General features: G+C 41.6%; 1 protein-coding gene and 1 long non-coding RNA gene across 3 annotated transcripts in view; one reads left to right on the top strand and one right to left on the bottom strand.

The window, feature by feature from the left end:
* The window catches only part of adam33.S (ADAM metallopeptidase domain 33 S homeolog), a 52,256-nt gene extending 28,942 nt beyond the window's left edge, over window positions 1-23,314 (top strand). Inside the window, exons 4-23 of one of the 2 annotated variants that reach the window (XM_041579334.1) lie at window positions 441-516; window positions 1,206-1,282; window positions 3,834-4,023; window positions 4,231-4,296; window positions 5,425-5,496; window positions 7,195-7,361; window positions 7,437-7,521; window positions 7,684-7,826; window positions 7,909-8,086; window positions 8,188-8,277; window positions 8,399-8,594; window positions 9,343-9,451; window positions 9,726-9,921; window positions 11,298-11,375; window positions 12,659-12,767; window positions 13,146-13,284; window positions 14,359-14,461; window positions 19,253-19,501; window positions 19,779-19,903; window positions 20,800-23,314. In XM_041579334.1, the coding sequence (XP_041435268.1) occupies window positions 441-516; window positions 1,206-1,282; window positions 3,834-4,023; window positions 4,231-4,296; window positions 5,425-5,496; window positions 7,195-7,361; window positions 7,437-7,521; window positions 7,684-7,826; window positions 7,909-8,086; window positions 8,188-8,277; window positions 8,399-8,594; window positions 9,343-9,451; window positions 9,726-9,921; window positions 11,298-11,375; window positions 12,659-12,767; window positions 13,146-13,284; window positions 14,359-14,461; window positions 19,253-19,501; window positions 19,779-19,903; window positions 20,800-20,857 (2,506 nt within the window). In that variant the 3' untranslated portion in view covers window positions 20,858-23,314. The remainder of the gene's footprint in view (window positions 1-440; window positions 517-1,205; window positions 1,283-3,833; window positions 4,024-4,230; window positions 4,297-5,424; window positions 5,497-7,194; window positions 7,362-7,436; window positions 7,522-7,683; window positions 7,827-7,908; window positions 8,087-8,187; window positions 8,278-8,398; window positions 8,595-9,342; window positions 9,452-9,725; window positions 9,922-11,297; window positions 11,376-12,658; window positions 12,768-13,145; window positions 13,285-14,358; window positions 14,462-19,252; window positions 19,502-19,778; window positions 19,904-20,799) is intronic. The other variant, XM_041579335.1, reaches the window with a different exon arrangement.
* LOC108706480 overlaps window positions 1-23,911 on the bottom strand; it is a 37,644-nt gene that overhangs the window by 3,113 nt on the left and 10,620 nt on the right. The window contains exons 2-3 of the long non-coding RNA XR_001934103.2: window positions 13,125-13,258; window positions 428-601 (exon numbers count right to left, since the gene is read on the bottom strand). This is a non-coding gene — a long non-coding RNA (uncharacterized LOC108706480). The remainder of the gene's footprint in view (window positions 1-427; window positions 602-13,124; window positions 13,259-23,911) is intronic.

Below are 23,911 nucleotides of genomic sequence, written 5' to 3'. Positions count from 1 at the left end.
TGAATTTGGCGCCGTATGCAAATTAGCCTTCGCTAGCGTAACTTTGCTTCACTTAGCGAATCAACACTAGCGCAACATCGCAACCTTACGCCACCCCTGAGCGCAACTTTGGATTTTAGTGAATTTGCGAAGCGCTGGCGAAACTACGCCTGGCGAAGTGCGGCGAAGTGCAGCGAAGTTACGCCTGGTGCAACTACGAATCTTAGTGAATTTGCCCCTATGTGTTATTTCTGCTCCTGTAGGCAACTGGAAAATTTTTTGTGTATTTAAATAGGATTCTAGGATCAATACACTTTATTATTACAGGGTATAATGATAAAATACTCCGTGCCTTGTACATAATGTTCCATGTGTGTCTGTGGCTCAATTCCCAGCGTGATGATTAGGGAATAAAATGCTTTTTTCAATATTTAGATCCTAAACTTACCCTTGTATTTCAGTCTCCTGTTTGCCCCCGGCTACACTGAGACACATTACACTGATGGGCACATGGTGACGTTGTCCCCCAATCACACGGTGAGTCAGACTGTGGGTTCTGGGGTTTCAGGGTCCCACCAATAAGTGTAGGGATACACTTGTATCTCTTGAATTCTCCTGCTGTCTGGTGATGAGGCAAAACAACACAGACAAAACAATGACATGATTTATTATATCTGTACAGTTAATTGTTGGTCTAGAAGTGGCTAGTTATACTAGTTATATAACCTATAAGCTCATGTGCTGATCCATTAGATAAGTCCACTCACTGAGGGGCAGATTTATTTAGGGTCGAATTGAAAATTAGTTTTATGGTCAAAACTGTCGAATTCGACTAGGGAATTCTCCAAACTTGATTCGAGTTTTTTTTTAAAAAAAAATTAGAATTCGATTGTCGAGAGTTATCATACTCTGGCCCTTTAAGATTTCGACTATTCGCCACCTAAAACCTGCCGAATTACTGTTTAAGTCAACGGGAGAGGTCCAGGGATCAATTTGGAGACGTTTGCAGCCTTCCTGACTTTCAAGTTCGTTTTGGAGGAATTGAGTTTGATCGAATTCGATTTGAGTTTTTGGGTCGTTTCAATTCGTCCAAAATTGATTTCATTGATAAATTCCGACTAGTTGAATTTCAAATTCATGGGAGTATAAAATAACTTGAAGTTGATAAATGTGCCTTTAAGCGTGCAGCCAAATTTCTGTAACCGTCTTTGCCTTTACACCCACAGGAGCATTGCTATTACCATGGGTATGTGCGCGACTATGAAGACTCCTCTGTCGCCCTCACCACTTGCTCAGGAATCAGGTAACGATCATTATTGTTAAATGATTAGAAATGATGCAGATCGCATCGGAGCTCACCCAGAGATACTGTGCCTTCCCATTTGCTGCCTTTGCGAGACGCCAGCCACTTCTTGCTGGTGTTCAATGCAGATACAACGATATTCTCGCGTTCCAGGCGCTGATCCGGGACACCATGTGAGGACATCAGCGTTTGTGTTAAATTGTCGGCTTTATTGAAACAAACAAACAGGGGGAAATCTGGGCTGATTTACGCGTTTCTTGCCGGATCTCACGGCACTTCCTCAGAGTCACTCATTATTGACAAAATCATCCCATTTTCCTACATGTCTGGAGCCATATAAGACCCTCCAGGAGATGTTTTTGTCCCTAGGGCAGTCCACAGTGGCGTAACTAGTTGTTACTGGGCCCCATAGCAAATTCAATTTAGGGCCCCAAAATATTTATAAGTTGGCCTATTTTACCAAGATATATTAAAATTGCTCATTAATTAGGGTCTCACTGGGCCCCCTACACTCCTGGGCCCCCCTGCAACCGCAGGGTCTGCTTCCTCTATAGTTACGCCCCTGGCAGTCCATTACTTGCTTTGGGTTTAATCCATATGTTCAGGGCCGGACTGGGGGTAAAAAGCAGCCCGGGCAAAAAAATCAAAGCAGCCCACGTGAACACGCAATGTTCTTGTACTCATCCACTCATATATTGGGGTAAAACTGCAAACAATTATGTGCATAAAGAGCTGCCTTTCTCAAAGAGTAACAAATAAAAAACAAACAAATACAAAAAGTATTGTAGAAATTATACCTATATTGGCCAACAATAAAAATACATTGCAAGCTTTCAGAGCACCAAGGCCTTGTTTTTTTATATTGTTATTTTTGCTACTGCCTAGGCTAGAGAGCAGGGAGGGGGTCTATGTAGGGTAGGGGATTTTAATAAAAACGGGGTTGGTTCTCCTTTAAAGAATAAGTAATAAAAAAATGAGTAACAAGTTTAAAGGACCAGTAACGCAAAAATAAAATTATGTCAAAAATCCCTTCTACCCACCTCCAATAACTCATTTGACCTTGACAGGGTTAACAATCTTTAATTTTTTCCACCTAAATAATGACCCAAAATCCCTCTTTTGGTTGTACTGCTGAAGTTAGTTTCTCTGGATTCACGGAGCCTGCACTGTTCTCCTTCCTTGCATTCCTGCCGGTTTGGGTTTGGAGAGTGTGTGGGTAGTTATATTTGCTCAGCCATCATTTATATGCAACAGTACAGGCTCAGTGAAGCCAGAGACACTAACTTCAGCAGTAAGGGCAGCAGCCAGGCCAGCCATAAATCTTTCAAGGACTGCAGAAAGCCCCGAACAAAGTTAGTGCAAATGTACTCACTCCCTTACTGCTCGCAGAGTATTAGATACAGCAGCCTGCGCAGGAAGAAAAGAAGCCAGTTATCTCTGAGCGGCAGGGCTCCTACACGGTTTGCACGTCTTTTACAGTGTCTGCGCGCTCCCAGGGAGAGAATGAATCCTCGCGCCTGCTTCATCCTACACATCATGACGTAGCTGTGTGAGGAGGCAACGCTGGGTTAAGGTGATTACGCGGTTGCGGCCGTGCTCGTTCGGGTGTTTACAGGATCACTCACTGGCGAGTGCAGAGCAGTTTCTAATTTGAATTATTGATCAGGAGCGGCCCAATTGAGTAAAATAAAGAGCGGCCCCACAGACAGATTGCCAGTCCGGGGGATGCATAGGTTTTATCGTTACTAAAAATGAAACAATTGTAGAATCATCCAGTTTCAGCCCCAACAAAGGGCCGGAGAGGTCGGAGAGATTCAATTCTAGGAGAAAAGAAATTTCAGCTCCAGTTTTTTTCCATAGACTTTCAGGATATTTTTTTCTGAATTGAATTGCAACTCAAATTGAATCTCATCCACGACTTGACACGTGATAAAGCTTTTATTACTGAATGGAATCTGAGCCAGACACTGGGAGGAAAAGATTTCTTGTCAATGACTGTAGGGTCCTGGATAATTAAAGGAAAATACTTCTGTGTGTAGATAGGGGTGGTTGGGGCTTACAGACATTAAGGGGCACATTTGCTTTGCTCGAGTGAATGAATAGAATAAAAAATACTTCGAATTTCAAACGTTTTTTTTTTTTTTGCTACTTCGACCATCGAATTGGCTACTTCGACTACGACTTCGAATCGAACGATTCGAACTAAAAATCGTTCGACCATTCGATAGTCGAAGTACTGTCTCTTAAAAAAAAACTTCGACCCCCTACTTCGCCAACTAAAACCTACCGAACATCAATGTTAGTCTAAGGGGAAGGTCCCGATAGGCTTTCCTGTCAATTTGGGATCGAAGGAAAATCGTTCGATCGATGGATTTAATCGTTCGGTCAAAAGATTTTTCCTACGATCGATCGAACGAATGAAATGCGGTAAATCCTTCGACTTTGATATTCGAAGTTGAAGGATTTTACTTCAATGGTCAAATATCGAGGGTATTCGACCCATAGTAAATGTGCCCCCAAATCTTTAATATTTTAATATCCATTTATATAGTGGCCTGATTGTACTGAGTACTAATGACAGTTACTACCTGAAACCGCTGGAGGTGCCAGTTAAAGAAACCCATACGCTGGTCCGGACCGAGCACCTGCCAATCAAAGGTGGGAGTTGTGGGCATGATGGACCCTCAGGAAGCACCGCCTCTTACTTAAAGGACTTTACAGCACCTCTTGCCTATCACAGGGTAAGTGTAATGTTATATGGGGATACAATTTAAATAGCCCCCAAAAACAAATACCACTGTTCAGTTGGAAATATGCATTAGAAACATCCTTATTTTTAATTTTGGAGAGTAAGCACTTAGGTAGTGGATAAGAGAAGTAGTAAGTGGGACTGGATTAGGGGAAGATCCAAGCTTCTTACAGTTCTGACTTACTGTCGACCTATCCAGGTAAGAAGAAACATCTGGAGGTCTCAGAAATACATGGAACTGTTTATTGTTGCAGATTACAGCATGGTGAGTATAACATAATGCAGATGCATAGGTATATATGGGCCATCTTAATATGATAAGGCAAAGCTTGGCTGGGGGAGATGACAAAGTCCTTAAAGGGATACTGTCATGGGGAAAAACATTTTTTTCAAAATGAATCAGTTAATAGTGCTGCTCCAGCAGAATTCTGCACTGAAATCCATTTCTCAAAAGAGCAAACAGATTTTTTTATATTCAATTTTGAAATCTGACATGGGGCTAGACATATTTGTCAATTTCCCAGCTGCCCTAAGTCATGTGACTTGTGCTCTGATAAACTTCAGTCACTCTTTACTGCTGTACTGCAAGTTGGACTGATATCACCCCCTCTCTTTCCCCCCAGCAGCCAAACAAAAGAACAATGGGAAGGTAACCAGATAGCAGCTCCCTAACACAAGATAACAGCTGCCTGGTAGATCTAAGAACAACACTCAATAGTAAAAACCATGTCCCACTGAGACACATTCAGTTACATTGAGAAGGAAAAACAGCAACCTGCCAGAAAGCATTTCTCTCCTAAAGTGCAGGCACAAGTCACATGACTTGGGACAGCTGGGAAATTGACAAAATGTCTAGCCCCATGTCAGATTTCAAAATTGAATATAAAAAAATCTGTTTGCTCTTTTGAGAAATGGATTTCAGTGCAGATTTCTGCTGGAGTAGCTCTATTAACTGATGTGTTTTGAAAAAAACATAATTTTACCTCCAAAAACTGGGAAAGCTTATTGACTTGAGTATAAGCCTAGGGTGAGAAATGCAGCAGCTTCTGGTAAGTTTCAATCAAAAAATTGAGGATTTCTGCTCCCATTGGAGGTGCCGGCGTCTCGTTTTTGGATGCCGGCGACCATTCTTGGACATCGGCGAATATTCTTGGAGATTATTCTTGGACGCCGGCGACTATTCTTGGACGCCAGCGACTATTCTTAGACGCCGGCGACCGTTTTTGCGCTTGACCCGAGTATAAGCCGAGGTAGAGTTTTTCAGCATATTTTGGGGGCTGAAAAACTCGGCTTATACTCGAGTATATACGATATTGGATTGCTTTATACCAAACTGAAATTGGGATCTAATTGGTAAAACCGTATGTCTGACTTGACTCTCTTTACTCCACAGTTTATGAAACAGAATCAGAATCTAGTGAGCACCAAGCTGCGTGTACTTGAGATTGCAAACTATGTAGACAAGGCAAGTACTGGTTATATTATACATGCCGGATCAAAGTCAGCTTTGCTTGAGATCTATAGTGACGAGGGGTTGAAAGAGTGATTCATTCACACTCTCCTTCACATTACCTGTATAAAACAAATGCTTAATAAATAAAACATCTCTTGTTTTGCTTCATGTTAGTTGGCTGAAAACAAAATGACAGTTATAAATGAGGCCATGCTCTATAAGTATTGCTAAATAATATTTATAAAAAGGCTTAGAATAAAGTGGAAAAATGAAACTGGGATGAAGTAAGAGGATGAAATGGGAGGTAGCTGGGTAGTAAATGACAGGGTGGGAGTAGTAAATGAAATTGACAGGGTCTGGGTAGTAAATGACAGGCTGTGGGTAGTAAATGACATGGTGTGGGTAGTAAATGACAGGGTGGGAGTAGTAAATGACAGGGTGTGGGTAGTAAATGACAGGGTGAGGGTAGTAAATTGACAGGGTGTGGTTAGTAAATGAAATTGACAGGGTGTGGGTAGTAAATGACAGGGTGTGGGTAGTAAATGACAGGGTGTGGGTAGTAAATGACAGGGTGGGAGTAGTAAATGACAGGGTGTGGGTAGTAAATTGACAGGGTGTGGGTAGTAAATGAAATTGACAGGGTGTGGGTAGTAAATGACAGGGTGTGGGTAGTAAATGACAGGGTGGGAGTAGTAAATGACAGGGTGTGGGTAGTAAATGACAGGGTGTGGGTAGTAAATTGACAGGGTGTGGGTAGTAAATGAAATTGACAGGGTGTGGGTAGTAAATGACAGGGTGTGGGTAGTAAATGAAATTGACAGGGTGTGGGTAGTAAATGACAGGGTGTGGGTAGTAAATGACAGGGTGTGGGTAGTAAATGACAGGATGGGAGTAGTAAATGACAGGGTGTGGGTAGTAAATGACAGGGTGAGGGTAGTAAATTGACAGGGTGTGGTTAGTAAATGAAATTGACAGGGTGTGGGTAGTAAATGACAGGGTGTGGGTAGTAAATGACAGGGTGTGGGTAGTAAATGACAGGGTGGGAGTAGTAAATGACAGGGTGTGGGTAGTAAATTGACAGGGTGTGGGTAGTAAATGAAATTGACAGGGTGTGGGTAGTAAATGACAGGGTGTGGGTAGTAAATGACAGGGTGGGAGTAGTAAATGACAGGGTGTGGGTAGTAAATGACAGGGTGTGGGTAGTAAATTGACAGGGTGTGGGTAGTAAATGAAATTGACAGGGTGTGGGTAGTAAATGACAGGGTGTGGGTAGTAAATGAAATTGACAGGGTGTGGGTAGTAAATGACAGGGTGTGGGTAGTAAATGACAGGGTGTGGGTAGTAAATGACAGGATGGGAGTAGTAAATGACAGGGTGTGGGTAGTAAATGACAGGGTGTGGGTAGTAAATTGACAGGGTGTGGGTAGTAAATGAAATTGACAGGGTGTGGGTAAGGAGAGGTATCAGAGAAGGGAAATAACAAATGAGAGTTGGGAATCAGATTTGGTATTGGAAGCCATTACTATGGGATACAATGAAGTAGTAGTAGAGAAAGTAAAAAGCTTTATGAGAGGGTAAAGATTAGTTGGAAGGTGGGATGGTTTACCTGTGAGATAAAAGATAGGGAGTTAAATATAATTTAGAGCTTGGGTAAGAAATAGTATGACAGTATGACTATGACAATAGTAACGTGCTCAGTTTTCTATGCAGTTCTACATGTCCATGAACATCAAGGTGGCTCTGATAGGCCTAGAAGTCTGGACAGAGAGGGATCAATGTGATGTGAATGACGATGCCAACGACAGCCTGAGATCCTTCTTACAATGGAAGCAAAAGTTGCGGTCTCGGAAGAAGCATGATAACGCGCAGCTAATAACGTGAGTGTTATCCGTTCCTCTCTGTGTATAATGCGAGTGTCGGCAATGTTTCCAATTACAATCTCTGCTCTATAGAGGGGTGACATTTAAAGGAACGACCATTGGGATGGCACCACTGGAGGGCATGTGCACTGCTGAGAACTCCGGTGGAGTCAGTATGGTAAGTGCATGTCCACAGTCAATTGTTCAATAATAATGAGTAAACCTATTGCCATATGTAATTGCAGCAGCGAATTTACAATTCCAAATGTCAGATAAGCAGAACAGGAGCCAAATAATAAGGCACAGTCGTTAACCAGCTCACATTATGGACCTCTTCCAGGATCACTCCGAAAATGCAATTGGAGCTGCAGCAACAATGGCTCATGAGATTGGACACAATTTTGGAATGAGCCACGACAACAATGGCTGCTGCGTGGAAGCCACTCCAGAACAAGGAGGCTGTATCATGGCTGCTGCTACCGGGTGAGTAGATATCTTATACACAATATTGTGCAGTTGTGACAGGACCATGCTTCTAGCATGTAAATGACTCTCTCTTTCTCAGGCATCCATTCCCTCGCAAGTTCAGCTCGTGCAGTCAGCAGCAGCTCATGAGTTATTTCCGGAACGGGGGTGGAATGTGCCTATTTAACCTGCCAAACACCAAGGACCTGGTGATGGGGAAGAAGTGTGGAAATGGGTTCCTGGAAGAAGGGGAGCAGTGTGATTGTGGGGAGCCAGAGGTGTGTATGTTCCAGTGTTAGTCTGTTTTTTGACCCTGTACTAAAGGATTAGGGGCAACATTATCCATCTTGCTCCGTATGTGACTGTTTCTCTTTGACAGGAATGCGCTAATTCCTGCTGCAATGCAAATAACTGCACTTTAAAAGATGGTGCCGAGTGTGCTCATGGCGAGTGTTGCCAGGACTGTAAGGTAAGTGACCCTGCCACTCACATTTGTAAATACAGTTAACAAGTGGAGCCTTTGCCTGCACCACATTAGCCTAATTCTGATATTGGAAAATCTGAGAATTATGCTGCTTGTGTTTTTCCAGCTGAAACCTGCAGGGTCCCAGTGCCGAGAAATGGCTGGATCCTGTGACCTTCCAGAATTCTGCACGGGGGATGCCCCTTTCTGTCCCCCCAATGTGTATATACTGGATGGATCCTCATGTGCTCACGGGGACGCATATTGTTACAATGGCATGTGCCTCACTCACCGGCAGCAGTGTATCCATCTTTGGGGTTCAGGTAATATTCCCATGTCATTGAGGCTTTATAACAGCAGACAGGAGATGACTATGTGCTCAGTCCATCTGTCTGGTATCTCCCTGTCTTGCGGTAGCCATAGACACACAGATAATATCGTACAAAAAAACTTTATTTGGTGCGTGTATGATGGGAAAAGAGCCGCATCATATCTTAAAGGAGAAGGAAAGGTTAAAACTAAGTAAGCCTTATCAGAAAGGTCTATAAATACACCAGTAAACCCCCAAAGTAATGTTGCTCCGAGTCCTCTGTCAAAAGAAACACTGCATTTCTTTCCTTCTATTGTGTACTCATGGGCTTCTGTATCAGACTAACTGTTTTCAGCTTAAACCTCCAGGGCTAGGGCTTGAGCATGCTCAGTTTGCTCCTCTCTCCCCTCCCTGCTGTAATCTGAGCCCAGAGCTATGAGTGAGCAGGGAGAAACTCAGGCAGGAAGTGATGTCACACCAAGTTAATATGGCAGCTGCTATCCTAAACAAACAGAGAGTTTCTAGAGCTTTTTTCTCAGGTATGGTAAAACATTCTACAGAATAAATATAGCATTCTAGCTTGCACTATTGCAGCTAATCTATTGGCAATAAAATCCCTCCATAGCTTTCCTTCTCCTTTAATACTCCATTAACAGCTTGTACGTATGTAGGTATGGGGGTGAGGTTATAACGCTGTTGTTTATTATGTTATGCCTCACCCTTACACCCGTTCAATGGTTTTTATGTTGCTTCCTGAACAGGAGCTGTGGTTGCCCCTGACATCTGCTTCCAAGATGTGAACAAAGCCGGAGATCAGTATGGAAACTGTGGAACCAATGGAAGAGGGCAATTTGTGAAGTGTACATTCCGGTAAGTGTGAAGAACCCTCTTCCAAAAAATAAAATATCAGTCCACCCTGTTTCACCTTTTCTACTGCATAAACAGAGGAAGACCAACACAAGTGGCCATCATGGAAACCATTGGATTATGATCAATGACCAACCTTCCAATATAGACATAAATAGATTCATAGTCATGGGACAGATTGTAAGACAGTGCTAGGCAGCCATATGTATAGTATAAAACTGACATTACCCTTATATAGAAGAAAAGGTCTATTGAAATATTCATTTTTGTTTGACAGAGACGCTAAGTGTGGAAAAATCCAGTGCCAAACGAGCTCAGAAAAGCCAAGAGACTCCAGCATGGTCAAAGTGGAGAACACCATCATTATTAATGGGCACAAGATGAAGTGTCAGGGGGTACATGTCTACTCCATGCAAGAAGAAGAAGGTGACCCGGGACTTGTGATGACTGGAACCAAGTGTGGAGACGGCATGGTGAGTCAGCTTGGCTGCTTTCCAGGGGTTATTATGAATAGCAAAGAACTTGAGTGAGTTTTTATTTATTAAGCTGTAAATAAACTGTAAGCTTCAGTGGAGAAAAGATTGATGTTACCAATGAACAATCTTCGTAAAAAAAAAAGTCTATAATAGAATAAGGCTAGAAATGCTGTATTTTGTATACTAAATAAAAACATGAACTTACTGCACCACAAGCCTAATCAAACAAATGATTTATGCTTTCAAAGTTGGCCACAGGGGGTCACCATCTTGTAACTTTGTTATACATCTCTACAAGACCAAGACTGTGCACATGCTCAGTGTGGTCTGGGCTGCTTAGGGGTCGTCATAAATGATCAAAACTGCACAAGTCAAATAATATCTGCCAGAAGCCGATACAGCAAGACTGATTAATAATCAGAATATACAGACTGCACTGGGTCCTGTGTTGTCATGTAATCTTATGTGGATTTTATAGTTTTTGTATTGTTTAATATAAACTTTCTCCAACTCTGCAGAACCAGAGGCTGCAGCAAAATAATCCTCCAAATAGAATCCCAGTTTATCTGTTTATATCTGGCTCCATGATCTTTGTCCCTGCAGTTGGAATTGGTAACAGTAAGGGCAGAGACACAGGCTGCTATTTCGGGAGATTAGTCACCCAGCGACAAATCTCTTCTTATATGCCTTCTCATCAGCTAGAATGTAAATGGCACTCGGAACGCTTGATTTTCCGAAGTTGCCATATCTGCAAGAAAGGGGTTTTAAAAATCCAATACAAATCTTTACACAGTCGCCGACTGCTCTACAGGGAAACAAACAAAGCTGCTTGCGTTCTGCATGACTAGGAAGTAAGGCGGGGGCTCCCCCTGCTGTTCATAAGTATGATTGTTTCCCTGCAGAGCAGTTAGGGACCGTCTGACAATTCCTATCCACAGCAGTGAATGAAGAGAGAATTTCACTGCATACAGTCAGGTTTCTTATAAAAACGGTACACATTTTTTAATTAAAGTATATTGGAGATAGGTTTCTTTTTCATTAAAGAAAGTAAAAATGGGATTTTATTTTTTTGCCTTTACATGCCCTTTAATTAAATGATCACTAAACATTCATTTAATGTTTGCAATTATTTGGGAACTAGAGATTTTGCCCAGGATTGGTAATGCAGAAAGACCCCTTAAGAACTCGTTGTCTGTGGGAAGAAGGGGGGTATAAAGAATTTTGGGGTGACTGTGTTTAGGCATCAGTTATACTACTGTTACCCTACATTGAGAACAGTTATGAACCCTGTGATGGGATTTCATGAATGAGCTTATAGGGATTTTTCTTTGTGTGTTATGGGGAGGCCGTATGAATTGTGGGTATTCTTGCAGGTGTGCAGAGATCGTCGCTGTCAGAATTCCTCCTTCTTTGAGCTCCACCAGTGTGTTTCTAAGTGCAATGGACATGGGGTAAGTGAGCTGTTATAGCAAAGGGCAGTAAACTCTAACAGAAATGCAATCATTGTAGTAGTGGTTAAGTGTCAATGTACATCTCTAGTACTGGATAACTATGTTTATATTACATTTGTGTGTGGCTGGAAGGCAATAGAAAGGACAGAGAAGCTTACTATCCAATTACAATGAGAGCCACTAGAGGTCGTCAATAATAGACATGGGACTGAAATAAACATGTATAGGATGGAGACCATGGATTTTGTAAACAATGTTTGATATGAGTTTTACTGAGTAAAATATAGGGATGCACCGAATCCAGGATTCTGTTCAGGATTCTGTTCAGGATTCAGCAGAACCCTTCTGTCTGGCTGAACTGAATCCGAATCCTAATTTGCATATGTAAATTAGGGGCAGGGAGGGAAATTGTGTGACTTTTTGTCACAAAACAAGGAAGTAAAAAATGTTTTCCACTTCCAACCCCTAATTTGCATATGCAAATTCGGTTCGGTATTCGGGCGAATCTTTCGCAAAGGATTCTGGGGTGCGGCCAAATCTAAAATAGTGGATTCGGTGCATCCCTAGTAAAATAAAATAATAACATTTGTAACCCCTACTATGCTTGGCACAATCAGTAAAATAAAACTCGTTTATTTAAGCACATAGTTACATAGTTACATCTCCGCCATAAACCAAGATTCTGGCATTTATTGTATTAATTATTAATTTATAATATTGCCAAAGCTACAGGTTGCCAAACTAATCAAAATAAATGAAATTTGTTTTAGATTAATGACCTAGCAATGATTATGTGCTGTAAGCTACAGATATACCATAGCATACTAAATATTGCCTCTTGTTTATGCAGGTTTAGACTAGGGATGCACCGAATCCAGGATTCGGCCTTTTTCAGCTGGATTCAGATTCGGCTTTTTTCAGATGGATTTGGATTCGGCAGAATCCTTCTGCCTGGCTGAACCGAATCCAAATCCTAATTTGCATATGTAAATTAGGGGTGGGTAGGGGAATCACGTGACTTTTCGTCACAAAAGAAGATTTTTTCCACTTTTTCCTTTCCTGACCCTAATTTGCATATGCAAATTAGGATTCGGATTCGGTTCGGTATTTGGCCGAATCTTTCACCAAGGATTCGGGGATTCGGCCGAATCCAAAATAGTGGATTCGGTGCATCCTTAGTTTAGACATATGAAGGAAATTTTTTAAAAAGTTCTAACTGTAGCTAATGCCTAGCACTGTCCCTGCACATAATACATATTGACCTATGTGCTTATTTCCAACAGGTCTGTAACAGCAACAGAAACTGTCATTGTGATTCAGGCTGGGCCCCTCCCTACTGTGACCAACCTGGAGCGGGCGGCAGTCAGGACAGTGGCCCAGCACCCAGTGGCAGTAAGTTGCCTTCTACTGACTCTAGCAACTGCTTGGGTCACACTTTATATTCTATTTACTATTCTTTTTCTCATTCTTTTTGGCAACTAAAGCCATGAGAGGGGCATTCAGTGTCTTATACATTCAGTATTGTGCATTATTGAATGAACTGATCTGTCTCTTCCATTGAAATGGTCCTCGGTGAAGCAGAATGTGTGTTTAGGAGTTAACTTGGAAGTAGACTGTGGATCATTGGATGTGCACATTAACCCATGAGTGTATTCATTTATCTCTCTATTTACAACATAGTTACACAACTATTTATGTGAATGCTAAAAACAAGCTGATTCTTCGCTGTGAGAGTTTTGTTGTACTGACCGTTGTCTGCTTATTTCTCAGTACCTGTCGGTGTCACCATTTTCTTGGCGTCCCTGTTCCTTGTTCTGCTGTTGGCCCTGGCGTTTCTGATGTTCTACTGGCACCGAAAACCAGCTTCTCTTCTGAACAAGTGGCTAATGAAGAGCAAAGCAAAATGCAGGTAAAAAAAGGAGGTGGGTAATGTTGAATGCAGGAAAGCAAAACAGACACTCTGCAAACCCTATGTTGATATGAGTTATTCATTATTTAAAGGAGAACTAAACTCTAAACATGAATGTGGCTAAAAATGTCCTATTTTACATAGTGAACTTATTGCACGAGGCTAAAGTTTGAGCTTGTCAATAGCAGCAATGATCCAGGACTTCAAACTTGTCACAGGGGGTCACCATCTTGGAAAGTGTCTGTGACACTCACATGCTCAGTGGGCTCTGATTGGCTGTTGAGAAGCTAAGCTTAGGGCTCGTCACTAATTATCCAGCAGCAGAAAATGAGCTTCCCTGGCTGTAATATAAGCTGATGCTACAGGTTTGCTGATTATTCAATTCTGATGCTAATTGCACTGGTTTCTGTGCTGCCATGTAGTAATTATGTGTATTAATTACTAATCAGCCTTATATTGTGACATTTCTATTCTATGTGTACTGTATATTGTGAGTGGCTCCCTAAGCTCAGTAAGTGACAGCAGCACAGAGCATGTGAATCAGTGAATCAGCAGAAAAGAAGATGGGGAGCTACTGGGGCATCTTTGGAGACACAGATCTTTACTGCTAAAGGGCTGTGGTTGCCTTGGGCTGGTACACAAGCACAAAACATCATGTACAACATTTCTAGTTACTTTACTTTAGTTGCTTAGTTCTCCTTTAAATGTGATGACAGTGGGAGAAAGGCAAGTACCTGCCTATTAACAGTAACAGCTGTATGTGTTGTGATCTACAATGTCAGTCAACTTCACAGGTACAGGTGACCCTGGAATGACTAAGCCCTGAGCCAATATGAAAACTCCAATGACTCGTATGCAGCACATTTTTATTTCTTGCACCAGTAATTAATTTACTTGCAGTTAGAGAGTGTCTGTTAATTTGCTTAATTCCATGATTTCTTTGCAGATACCACTAGTGTATAGCAGACATTAATATGCATGAATAATTGAATACTGTGTGTGTTTTTAGAATTTAAAAATGTAAACAAGGTGAGGAAGAATGTAAAAACAACATTGTAAATTGTATTGATGCAGCTTATGCAAAGCCACCCAACCAAAGGCAAAGAGAGCGTATTCAAGTACAGTATTCTCCCTGCGCAACATCTCCTATCCAGTTCAATCCACCAGCAATCAAACTGTAAGTCGTTCAATTCCTACATATTTAGCATCCATTCCTGATATTTAGTGTCCATTCCCGTATTTAGTATCCATTCCCGATATTTAGTGTCCATTCCCGATATTTAGTGTCCATTCCCGTATTTAGTGTCCATTCCCGATATTTAGTGTCCATTCCCGTATTTAGTGTCCATTCCCGTATTTAGTGTCCATTCCCGATATTTAGTGTCCATTCCCGATATTTAGTGTCCATTCCCGATATTTAGTGTCCATTCCCGTATTTGGTGTCCATTCCCGTATTTAGCATCCATTCCTGATATTTAGTGTCCATTCCCGTATTTAGTATCCATTCCCGATATTTAGTGTCCATTCCCGATATTTAGTGTCCATTCCCGTATTTAGTGTCCATTCCCGATATTTAGTGTCCATTCCCGTATTTAGTATCCATTCCCGTATTTAGTGTCCATTCCTGATATTTAGTATCCATTTCCGATATTTAGTGTCCATTCCCGATATTTAGGGGCAGATTCACTAAGGGTCGAATTTCGAAGTCAAAAATACTTCGAAATTCGACCCTCGAATTGAAATCCTTCGACTTCGAATATCGAAGTCGAAGGATTTAGCGCTAAACGTTCGTTCGATCGATCGAAGGATTTTTCGTTCGATCGAACGATTAAATCCTTCGAATCGAACGATTCGAAGGATTTTAATCCAACGATCGAAGGAAAATCCTTCGATCAAAAAAAGGTTAGCAAACCTATGGGGACCTTCCCCATAGGCTTACATTGACTTCGGTAGGTTTTATCTGCCGAAGTAGGGGGTCGAAGTTTTTTTTAAAGGGAAAGTACTTCGACTATCGAATGGTCGAATAGTCGAACGATTTTTCGTTCGAAACGTTCGAATCGAAGTCGAAGGTCGTAGTCGAAGGTCGAAGTACCCAAAAAATAATTCGAAATTCGAAGTATTTTTCATTCGAATCCTTCACTCGAGCTTAGTGAATGGGCCCCATAGTGTCCATTCCCGTATTTAGTGTCCATTCCCGTATTTAGTGTCCTTCCCAATATTTAGTTTCCATTTCCGATATTTAGTGTCCATTCCCGTATTTAGTGTCCATTCCCGTATTTAGTGTCCATTCCCGATATTTAGTGTCCATTCCCGATATTTAGTGTCCATTCCCGTATTTGGTGTCCATTCCCGTATTTGGTGTCCATTCCCGTATTTGGTGTCCATTCCCGTATTTAGTGTCCATTCCCGTATTTAGTGTCCATTCCCGATATTTAGTGTCCATTCCCGTATTTAGTGTCCATTCCCGTATTTAGTGTCCATTCCCGATATTTAGTGTCCATTCCCGATATTTAGTGTCCATTCCCGTATTTAGTGTCCATTCCTGATATTTAGTGTCCATTCCCGATATTTAGTGTCCATTCCCGATATTTAGTGTCCATTCCCGTATTTAGTGTCCATTCCCGTATTTAGTGTCCATTCCCGTATTTAGTGTCCATTCCCGATATTTAGTGTCCATTCCCGATATTTAGTGTCCATTCCCGATATTTAGTGTCCATTCCCGATATTTAGTGTCCATTCCCGTATTTGGTGTCCATTCCCGTATTTAGCATCCATTCCTGATATTTAGCGTCCATTCCCGTATTTAGTATCCATTCCCGATATTTAGTGTCCATTCCCGATATTTAGTGTCCATTCCCGTATTTAGTGTCCATTCCCGATATTTAGTGTCCATTCCCGTATTTAGTATCCATTCCCGTATTTAGTGTCCATTCCTGATATTTAGTATCCATTTCCGATATTTAGTGTCCATTCCCGTATTTAGTGTCCATTCCCGATATTTAGGGGCAGATTCACTAAGGGTCGAATTTCGAAGTCAAAAATACTTCGAAATTCGACCCTCGAATTGAAATCCTTCGACTTCGAATATCGAAGTCGAAGGATTTAGCGCTAAACGTTCGTTCGATCGATCGAAGGATTTTTCGTTCGATCGAACGATTAAATCCTTCGAATCGAACGATTCGAAGGATTTTAATCCAACGATCGAAGGAAAATCCTTCGATCAAAAAAAGGTTAGCAAACCTATGGGGACCTTCCCCATAGGCTTACATTGACTTCGGTAGGTTTTATCTGCCGAAGTAGGGGGTCGAAGTTTTTTTTAAAGGGAAAGTACTTCGACTATCGAATGGTCGAATAGTCGAACGATTTTTCGTTCGAAACGTTCGAATCGAAGTCGAAGGTCGTAGTCGAAGGTCGAAGTACCCAAAAAATAATTCGAAATTCGAAGTATTTTTCATTCGAATCCTTCACTCGAGCTTAGTGAATGGGCCCCATAGTGTCCATTCCCGTATTTAGTGTCCATTCCCGTATTTAGTGTCCTTCCCAATATTTAGTTTCCATTTCCGATATTTAGTGTCCATTTCCCGTATTTAGTGTCCATTCCCGTATTTAGTGTCCATTCCCGATATTTAGTGTCCATTCCCGATATTTAGTGTCCATTCCCGTAGTTTGGTGTCCACTCCCGTATTTGGTGTCCATTCCCGTATTGGTGTCCATCCCGTATCACCGTATTTAGTGTCCATTCCCGTATTTAGTGTCCATTCCCGATATTTAGTGTCCATTCCCGATATTAGTGTCCATTCCCGATATTTAGTGTCCATTCCCGTATTTTAGTGTCCATTCCCGTATTTAGTGTCCATTCCCGATATTTACGTGTCCATTCCCGATATTTAGTGTCCATTCCGTATTTAGTGTCCATTTCCTGATATTTAGTGTCCATTCCGATATTTAGTGTCCATTCCCGATATTTAGTGTCCATTCCCGTATTTAGTGTCCATTTCCCCGTATTTAGTGTCCATTCCCGTATTTAGTGTCCATTCCCGATATTTAGTGTCCATTCCCGATATTAAGTGTCCATTCCCGATATTTAGTGTCCATTCCCGATATTTAGTGTCCATTCCCGTATTTGTGTCCCATTCCCGATATTTAGTGTCCATTCCGTATTTAGTGTCCATTCCCGGATTTAGTGTCCATTCCCGTATTTAGTGTCCATTCCCGTATTTAGTGTCCATTCCCGTATTTAGTGTCCATCCCGTATTTAGTGTCCATTCCCGTATTTAGTGTCCATTCCCGATATTTAGTGTCCATTCCCGTATTTAGTGTCCATTCCCGTATTTAGTGTCCATTCCCGTATTTAGTGTCCATTCCCGATATTTAGTGTCCATTCCCGTATTTAGTGTCCATTCCCGATATTTAGTGTCCATTCCCGTATTTAGTGTCCATTCCCGTATTTAGTGTCCATTCCCGATATTTAGTGTCCATTCCCGTATTTAGTGTCCATTCCCGATATTTAGTGTCCATTCCCGTATTTAGTGTCCATTCCCGATATTTAGTGTCCATTCCCGTATTTAGTGTCCATTCCCGATATTTTAGTGTCCATTCCCGTATTTAGTGTCCATTCCCGTATTTAGTGTCCATTCCCGTATTTAGTGTCCATTTCCCGTATTTAGTGTCCATTCCCGTATTTAGTGTCCATTCCCGTATTTAGTGTCCATTTCCCGTATTTAGTGTCCATTCCCGATATTTAGTGTCCATTCCCGTATTTAGTGTCCATTCCCGATATTTAGTGTCCATTCCCGTATTTAGTGTCCATTCCTGATATTTAGTGTCCATTCCCGTATTTAGTGCCCATTCCCGATATTTAGTGTCCATTCCCGTATTTAGTATCCATTCCCGTATTTAGTGTCCATTCCCGATATTTAGTGTCCATTTCCGTATTTAGTGTCCATTCCCGTATTTAGTGTCCATTCCCGTATTTAGTATCCATTCCTGTATTTAGTGTCCATTCCCGATATTTAGTGTCCATTCCCGTATTTAGTGTCCATTCCCGATATTTAGTGTCCATTCCTGTATTTAGTGTCCATTCCTGTATTTAGTGTCCATTCCCGATATTTAGTGTCCATTCCCGTATTTAGTGTCCATTCCCGTATTTAGTGTCCATTCCCGTATTTAGTGTCCATTCCCGTATTTAGTGTCCATTCCCGTATTTAGTATCCATTCCCGTATTTAGTATCCATTCCCGTATTTAGTGTCCATTCCCGTATTTAGTGTCCATTCCCGTATTTAGTATCCATTCCCGTATTTAGTGTCCATTCCCGTATTTAGTGTCCATTCCCGTATTTAGTATCCATTCCCGTATTTAGTGTCCATTCCCGTATTTAGTGTCCATTCCCGTATTTAGTGTCCATTCCCGTATTTAGTGTCCATTCCCGTATTTAGTATCCATTCCCGTATTTAGTGTCCATTCCTGTATTTAGTGTCCATTCCCGTATTTAGTGTCCATTCCCGTATTTAGTGTCCATTCCCGTATTTAGTATCCATTCCCGTATTTAGTGTCCATTCCCGTATTTAGTGTCCATTCCCGTATTTAGTATCCATTCCCGTATTTAGTGTCCATTCCCGTATTTAGTGTCCATTCCCGTATTTAGTGTCCATTCCCGTATTTAGTATCCATTCCCGTATTTAGTGTCCATTCCCGTATTTAGTGTCCATTCCCGTATTTAGTGTCCATTCCCGTATTTACTATCCAGTCCCATATTCAGTAGCGTGCTTGTTTTTGTGCTTGTATGGGAGGTTATGGTCAGTAAATAAGCTACCGGACATAAACGTATTCTCTATTCTATAAGTAGTTTGGAGGTATTTTCAATTGTTGCAAATTAATAGATAAAAATATATTTGTCATTATTTATCACAAAAAAAGCCTCAAAATCTATAATTTAATGATGTAAAAATGGGGTGTTTTTTCCGTCAGCGAGCACGGGACAGTTTCCAGGGAAAACCCACTGCGGCTCCAAACAGTTCTCAGCCCGTTAACGTTGTGCAACCTCTTCGTCCTGCTCCCGGCCCAGTGATCCAACATGGGCTACAGGGAAAGCCTTTTAGATCTCCTCCTGCTCCAATGAAACCATCACCAATTCTGGCAGCAAGAGAAGATTCTGTTCATGTCAAGCTACTACCTCCCAACAAACCTCTACCTTCTTGTCCCATCAGGACTCAGCAGGTAACTGAGCTTTGACATGTCCCTAACTCTACAGCTTAGATGGAATATCATTATCAATGTCACTATATGGAGGTTACTGTATAACTAGATGTATAACTAGATGTATAACTAGATGTATAACTAGATGTACAGTATAACTAGATGTATAACTAGATGTATGCAGAAATACAGTATGCAAGGTGAGCCACAAACCTGAATATTTCTTTTCACCCATTCCATGCAACTTAAACTTGGCCACTTCTGATTTTACAACATTTGCTTTTCTATTTTTGCTCAGCTGAACCCGCCTTCCAAACCACTGCCGGTGACTCCTGCTCACAAAGAGCCACTGTTGGTTCTGACTCCTGCCACACACAAGCCTCCCATCACCAACTCTGCTACCCAACTTAAAGGGCCACACAGGTGAGTTCTACAATTAACATATTTCCATATTTAGGAGTCTGTGCTTCAGAAACTGCATTACTCTGTATTGTGAATAGGGATGCACCGAATCCACTATTTTGGATTCGGCCGAACCCCCGAATCCTTCACAAAAGATTCGGCCGAATACCGAACTGAATCCGAACCCTAATTTGCATATGTAAATTAGGGGTGGGAAGGGGAAAACATTTTTTACTTCCTTGTTTTGTGACAAAACGTCACGCAATTTCCCTCCCGCCCCTAATTTGCATATGCAAATTAGGATTCGGATTCGGTTCGGCCAGGCAGAAGGATTCGGCCGAATTTGAATCCTGCTGAAAAAGGCCGAATCCCGAACCGAATCCTGGATTCGGTGCATCCCTAATTGTGAACCATGAAAACTGCCAACAGCCGAGTAGGTGAGGAAACTAATGATAATTGTCTGCCATTTGTCAGTAGGGATCTATATTTAAAGGGTCGCTGATTGTCGGCAGGGTCCATGTGATTACCCTTCAAACCGATGGTAGTTGTAGTTCTGAGGTTTTGTCCGATGGCTTTTAAGGTGCATTTTTTTCTAGAAATTTAGCCTGTTGTAGAGGGTGAGCGGATGTAAATTATTTCTAACAAAAGTAGGAAACATCAACGCACAACAGTATAACTATTTGTCATTTTTAATAAGGCCTGTAGGGTATTTATAGATTTATATTGCTGACCTTGGCTGACCTTGCTCGTAATCACCATCTAGAGGTCCAAATAGGCTGCAGTGTTTCTGCTAGTTCTGCCATGCCAAGCTATTGTAGCAGCTCCTACTCACAAAAAATGTACAGATAAAAATATATTCAATAAACACAATAAAAAGTAAAGCATCATATTCAATTTTGCCCCTTTTTTATTTTTAGGCCAATACAAGGGGCCAAGGTCCAAGCTGCTGTTGTTGCCTTTCTCCAGAGAAAATAACAGAGAATCGAATGAAATCCAAAACCAGGGATTCATATCCAAATATTTGCACTAGAAGGCAAAAGGTATCAGACTTGGCTCACACATCCAGAGGGAGTAATGGGTCATCTATGGTCCTGGCCGTCTGTCTTGGACTGAGAAAAAGAACCTCTGTTCTTGGGTCATCTCACATGGTACTCACTGAATCCCAATGGCTGTGTGCTGGAGTGTATGTTTATTTATGCTTGTAGCTGCCTAAGGCATCATTTTCTTCATCTTCTTCTGGAACATTTTTGTTGGGGTATATACATTTATCCAATTATTCAGCTTATAGGAACTTCAATTTGGGCAGTAATTCTGCCAGTTTTGTCATTCTCTGACCTTTATTAGTAAATACAAGATCTTGGTGCCATTGACTTTAGTTCATGATCTCTTCAAACGTTCCTTACAATCATCAGGTTCTATATGGATTAAAAATCAAACCTGTATTATGTATCTTAATAGCATTAGAATAACATGTACCATTGACGAAGAGGCACTTTAAAGCAATTCCAGCTGAATGATTCCGGATATGCAAAAATCAGCCAAATTCCACAATATTGAACAAATCTATCCTGCTTATTCATGGACTCCATGCTTCCGACTCTGACCCAGCTTGGCCTGACCTTCCTTTCTTGAAAGAGGCGGTGAAACCAACAGAAAAAAGTTACCACCATAGCTTGTCAGGGTGGAGCACTCAAGATGCCACCGTATTTACTGGAGCCTTTTGCTGTATGACTTCAGACATTCTTTGATGAATGTTTATCCAGTGCAATATGTTGTGTCCATCCATGATGGTGCCTTATTTACACGCATGCACATTGTATTGTATTATACTGCATTCATTGTACTACTTACTCCTATAATCGTGGTAGCCCAATGTAGTACAATGTAAATTACGTGAGATGATTAGACATTTCACAATATGCATTTGTTTCATGATGCCCCTGTAGTGGTTTTAGAGAAACAACATTCCCAGCAATTCCTTTGCGCTAGAAAAAAACTGAGCAGGTGGTTGGATAACCTGTCATTTTACACTGACCAAACACATTCCTGTAAATTTATATGAAAGTATTATTGATATCGGCCTCTTCACTTCCAAAGTTGTGGGCTCATCATGTATGGCCCCTCGTACAGTATTTAACTGTATTGCTAAGCGCTCCAGTCATAGAGGATCTCTGCTGCCCCCTACTGTCTGAATAGATACTTTTCTATTAAACCGTATCAAATATTTTCCTTTACTGCTAATTTATATATCCAAAATATCCAGTCTTTGTGTTTCCATATTTAACATTCATCTTAACTCTATGTTACCCCTAATATTGGGGTTGCAAAAATATGGTATCATGGTTGTTAGTTTGTGTGGGACGTTTCTTACTTTTTTTCTTCTTGCAGATTTACATGTTAGTAGGAGCTGCCATATATCTTTCATGACCTGGGGCATTCTGTTAGGCTTCAGTAGAGCAGCACCTCACGCTGCTGATAAACACTTTGCTTTGATGTCTACAGAAGATGTCCCACCCAAAGGAGACAATATGACCATTATCATTAACAGGACATTAGTCGCCTCTTCTTCAGGGCGCCAATCTCCCCGAACTGCCTTCCCCTTTCCGAAGTCGCCCGGTTTCCTCGTGAGGCAACTTTGAAAAACGAAGAGTGCAATCCCGCTGGCAATTTTTCATTGTAGCCAGCGGGAAGGTAGGGGAAGGCAGTTCGGGGAGATTGTTGCCTCGAAGAAGTCGCCGGGGCGACCCTTACAAGTTACATTAAGGGTCAGGGCACACGTTCAGATTTGGGGAGATTAGTTGCCTGGCAACAAATCTCCTCTTCATCAGGGCGACTAACCTCGGATGACACTCGGATCAATTTGTTTTCCAAAGTCGCCCGAAGTTTCTTCGGGAGTCACTGGGCGACTAATCTCCCCGAATCTGAGCGTGTGCCCTGACCCTAAATATGTAGAGAGGAGATGTTCCAGCAGGAGAGATATTTAGCTTAATATCCTTTAGCTGTTGATGGGGTGCTGAGAGTTCTACAACATCTTGGGGGGGGGCACAGTATACCCATGTCTGCTTTGCACTCATAAAACTTGTTTAGTATATATTTTTTTCAATGATTTAGCCTTTTAACATGGATTAAAGGAGATAAGCCATATTTTCTTCATAGGCGCTGAGTGCTGGTTTCAGGAAGCAAATCTGTAAGCCCAATGCCTACGACTCGCTCCCTTGTGAGAGTCACTGGGCTAGTGAGGGAGCCAAGATAATGCACAGAGTTTAGATGAAACTGTCATCCTTAGCCCTCTCTTCTGGCTCCTTCATGCCCCCTACCCTCCAGCACACTGAGCCCATAGCCTTACACTCCAACAGGGACCCTCATTAATGAAATATGTTTACAGGGCTCTCGCAGACCCCAAAAGTTGTACTTTCTGTTAGCACTCTATTATACGAATGTTCATCGCTGATGTGATTTACATGATGCATTGTTGTATTTTTTTTTATTTAAATGTGTGGTACTGCCAATGGTATTTAATAAAAAGTGCTTTTTTTTTACAATAAAAATATGAATATTGTTATTTTCCATCCAGAACAATCTTCCACTCACTAATTACATCAAATCCTCAGTCTCAGCTGGACCCTCACTTATATGTGTAGAGCAGTGATCCCCAACCAGCAGTGTCGGACAGGGACACCAGGGGCCCACCCAAAAACCTTTGACTAGGGGCCCACCAATTAATCTTAGACCAGGGGCCCACTCTCAGGATTATTATTCTTCTTCTTCTCACTCAACCTCTATTCTCCTAGTCTCTTTTCTTTACATACTATAACCTGTTATTCCATCTATTTAGCCACTTTGTTCTCATAAAAATAGGGAATGACCATGAAATAGGCCAAATGTTTAGCAGCATTAGGGGCCACTGACCCCTGGGCCCACCGGGACTTTTCCTGGTATCCCTGTGGGCCAGTCCGACATTGCCAACCAGTAGCTCGTGAGTAACATGTTACTCCCCAACCCCTTGGATGTTGCTCCCAGTGGCCTCAA

Source organism: Xenopus laevis, chromosome 1S (assembly GCF_017654675.1).
Source record: "Xenopus laevis strain J_2021 chromosome 1S, Xenopus_laevis_v10.1, whole genome shotgun sequence".
In the NCBI taxonomy this organism is placed as follows: Eukaryota; Metazoa; Chordata; class Amphibia; order Anura; family Pipidae; genus Xenopus; species Xenopus laevis.
Note: the sequence above shows the minus strand (reverse complement) of the source record. Positions and strands in the feature narration are given on the sequence as shown.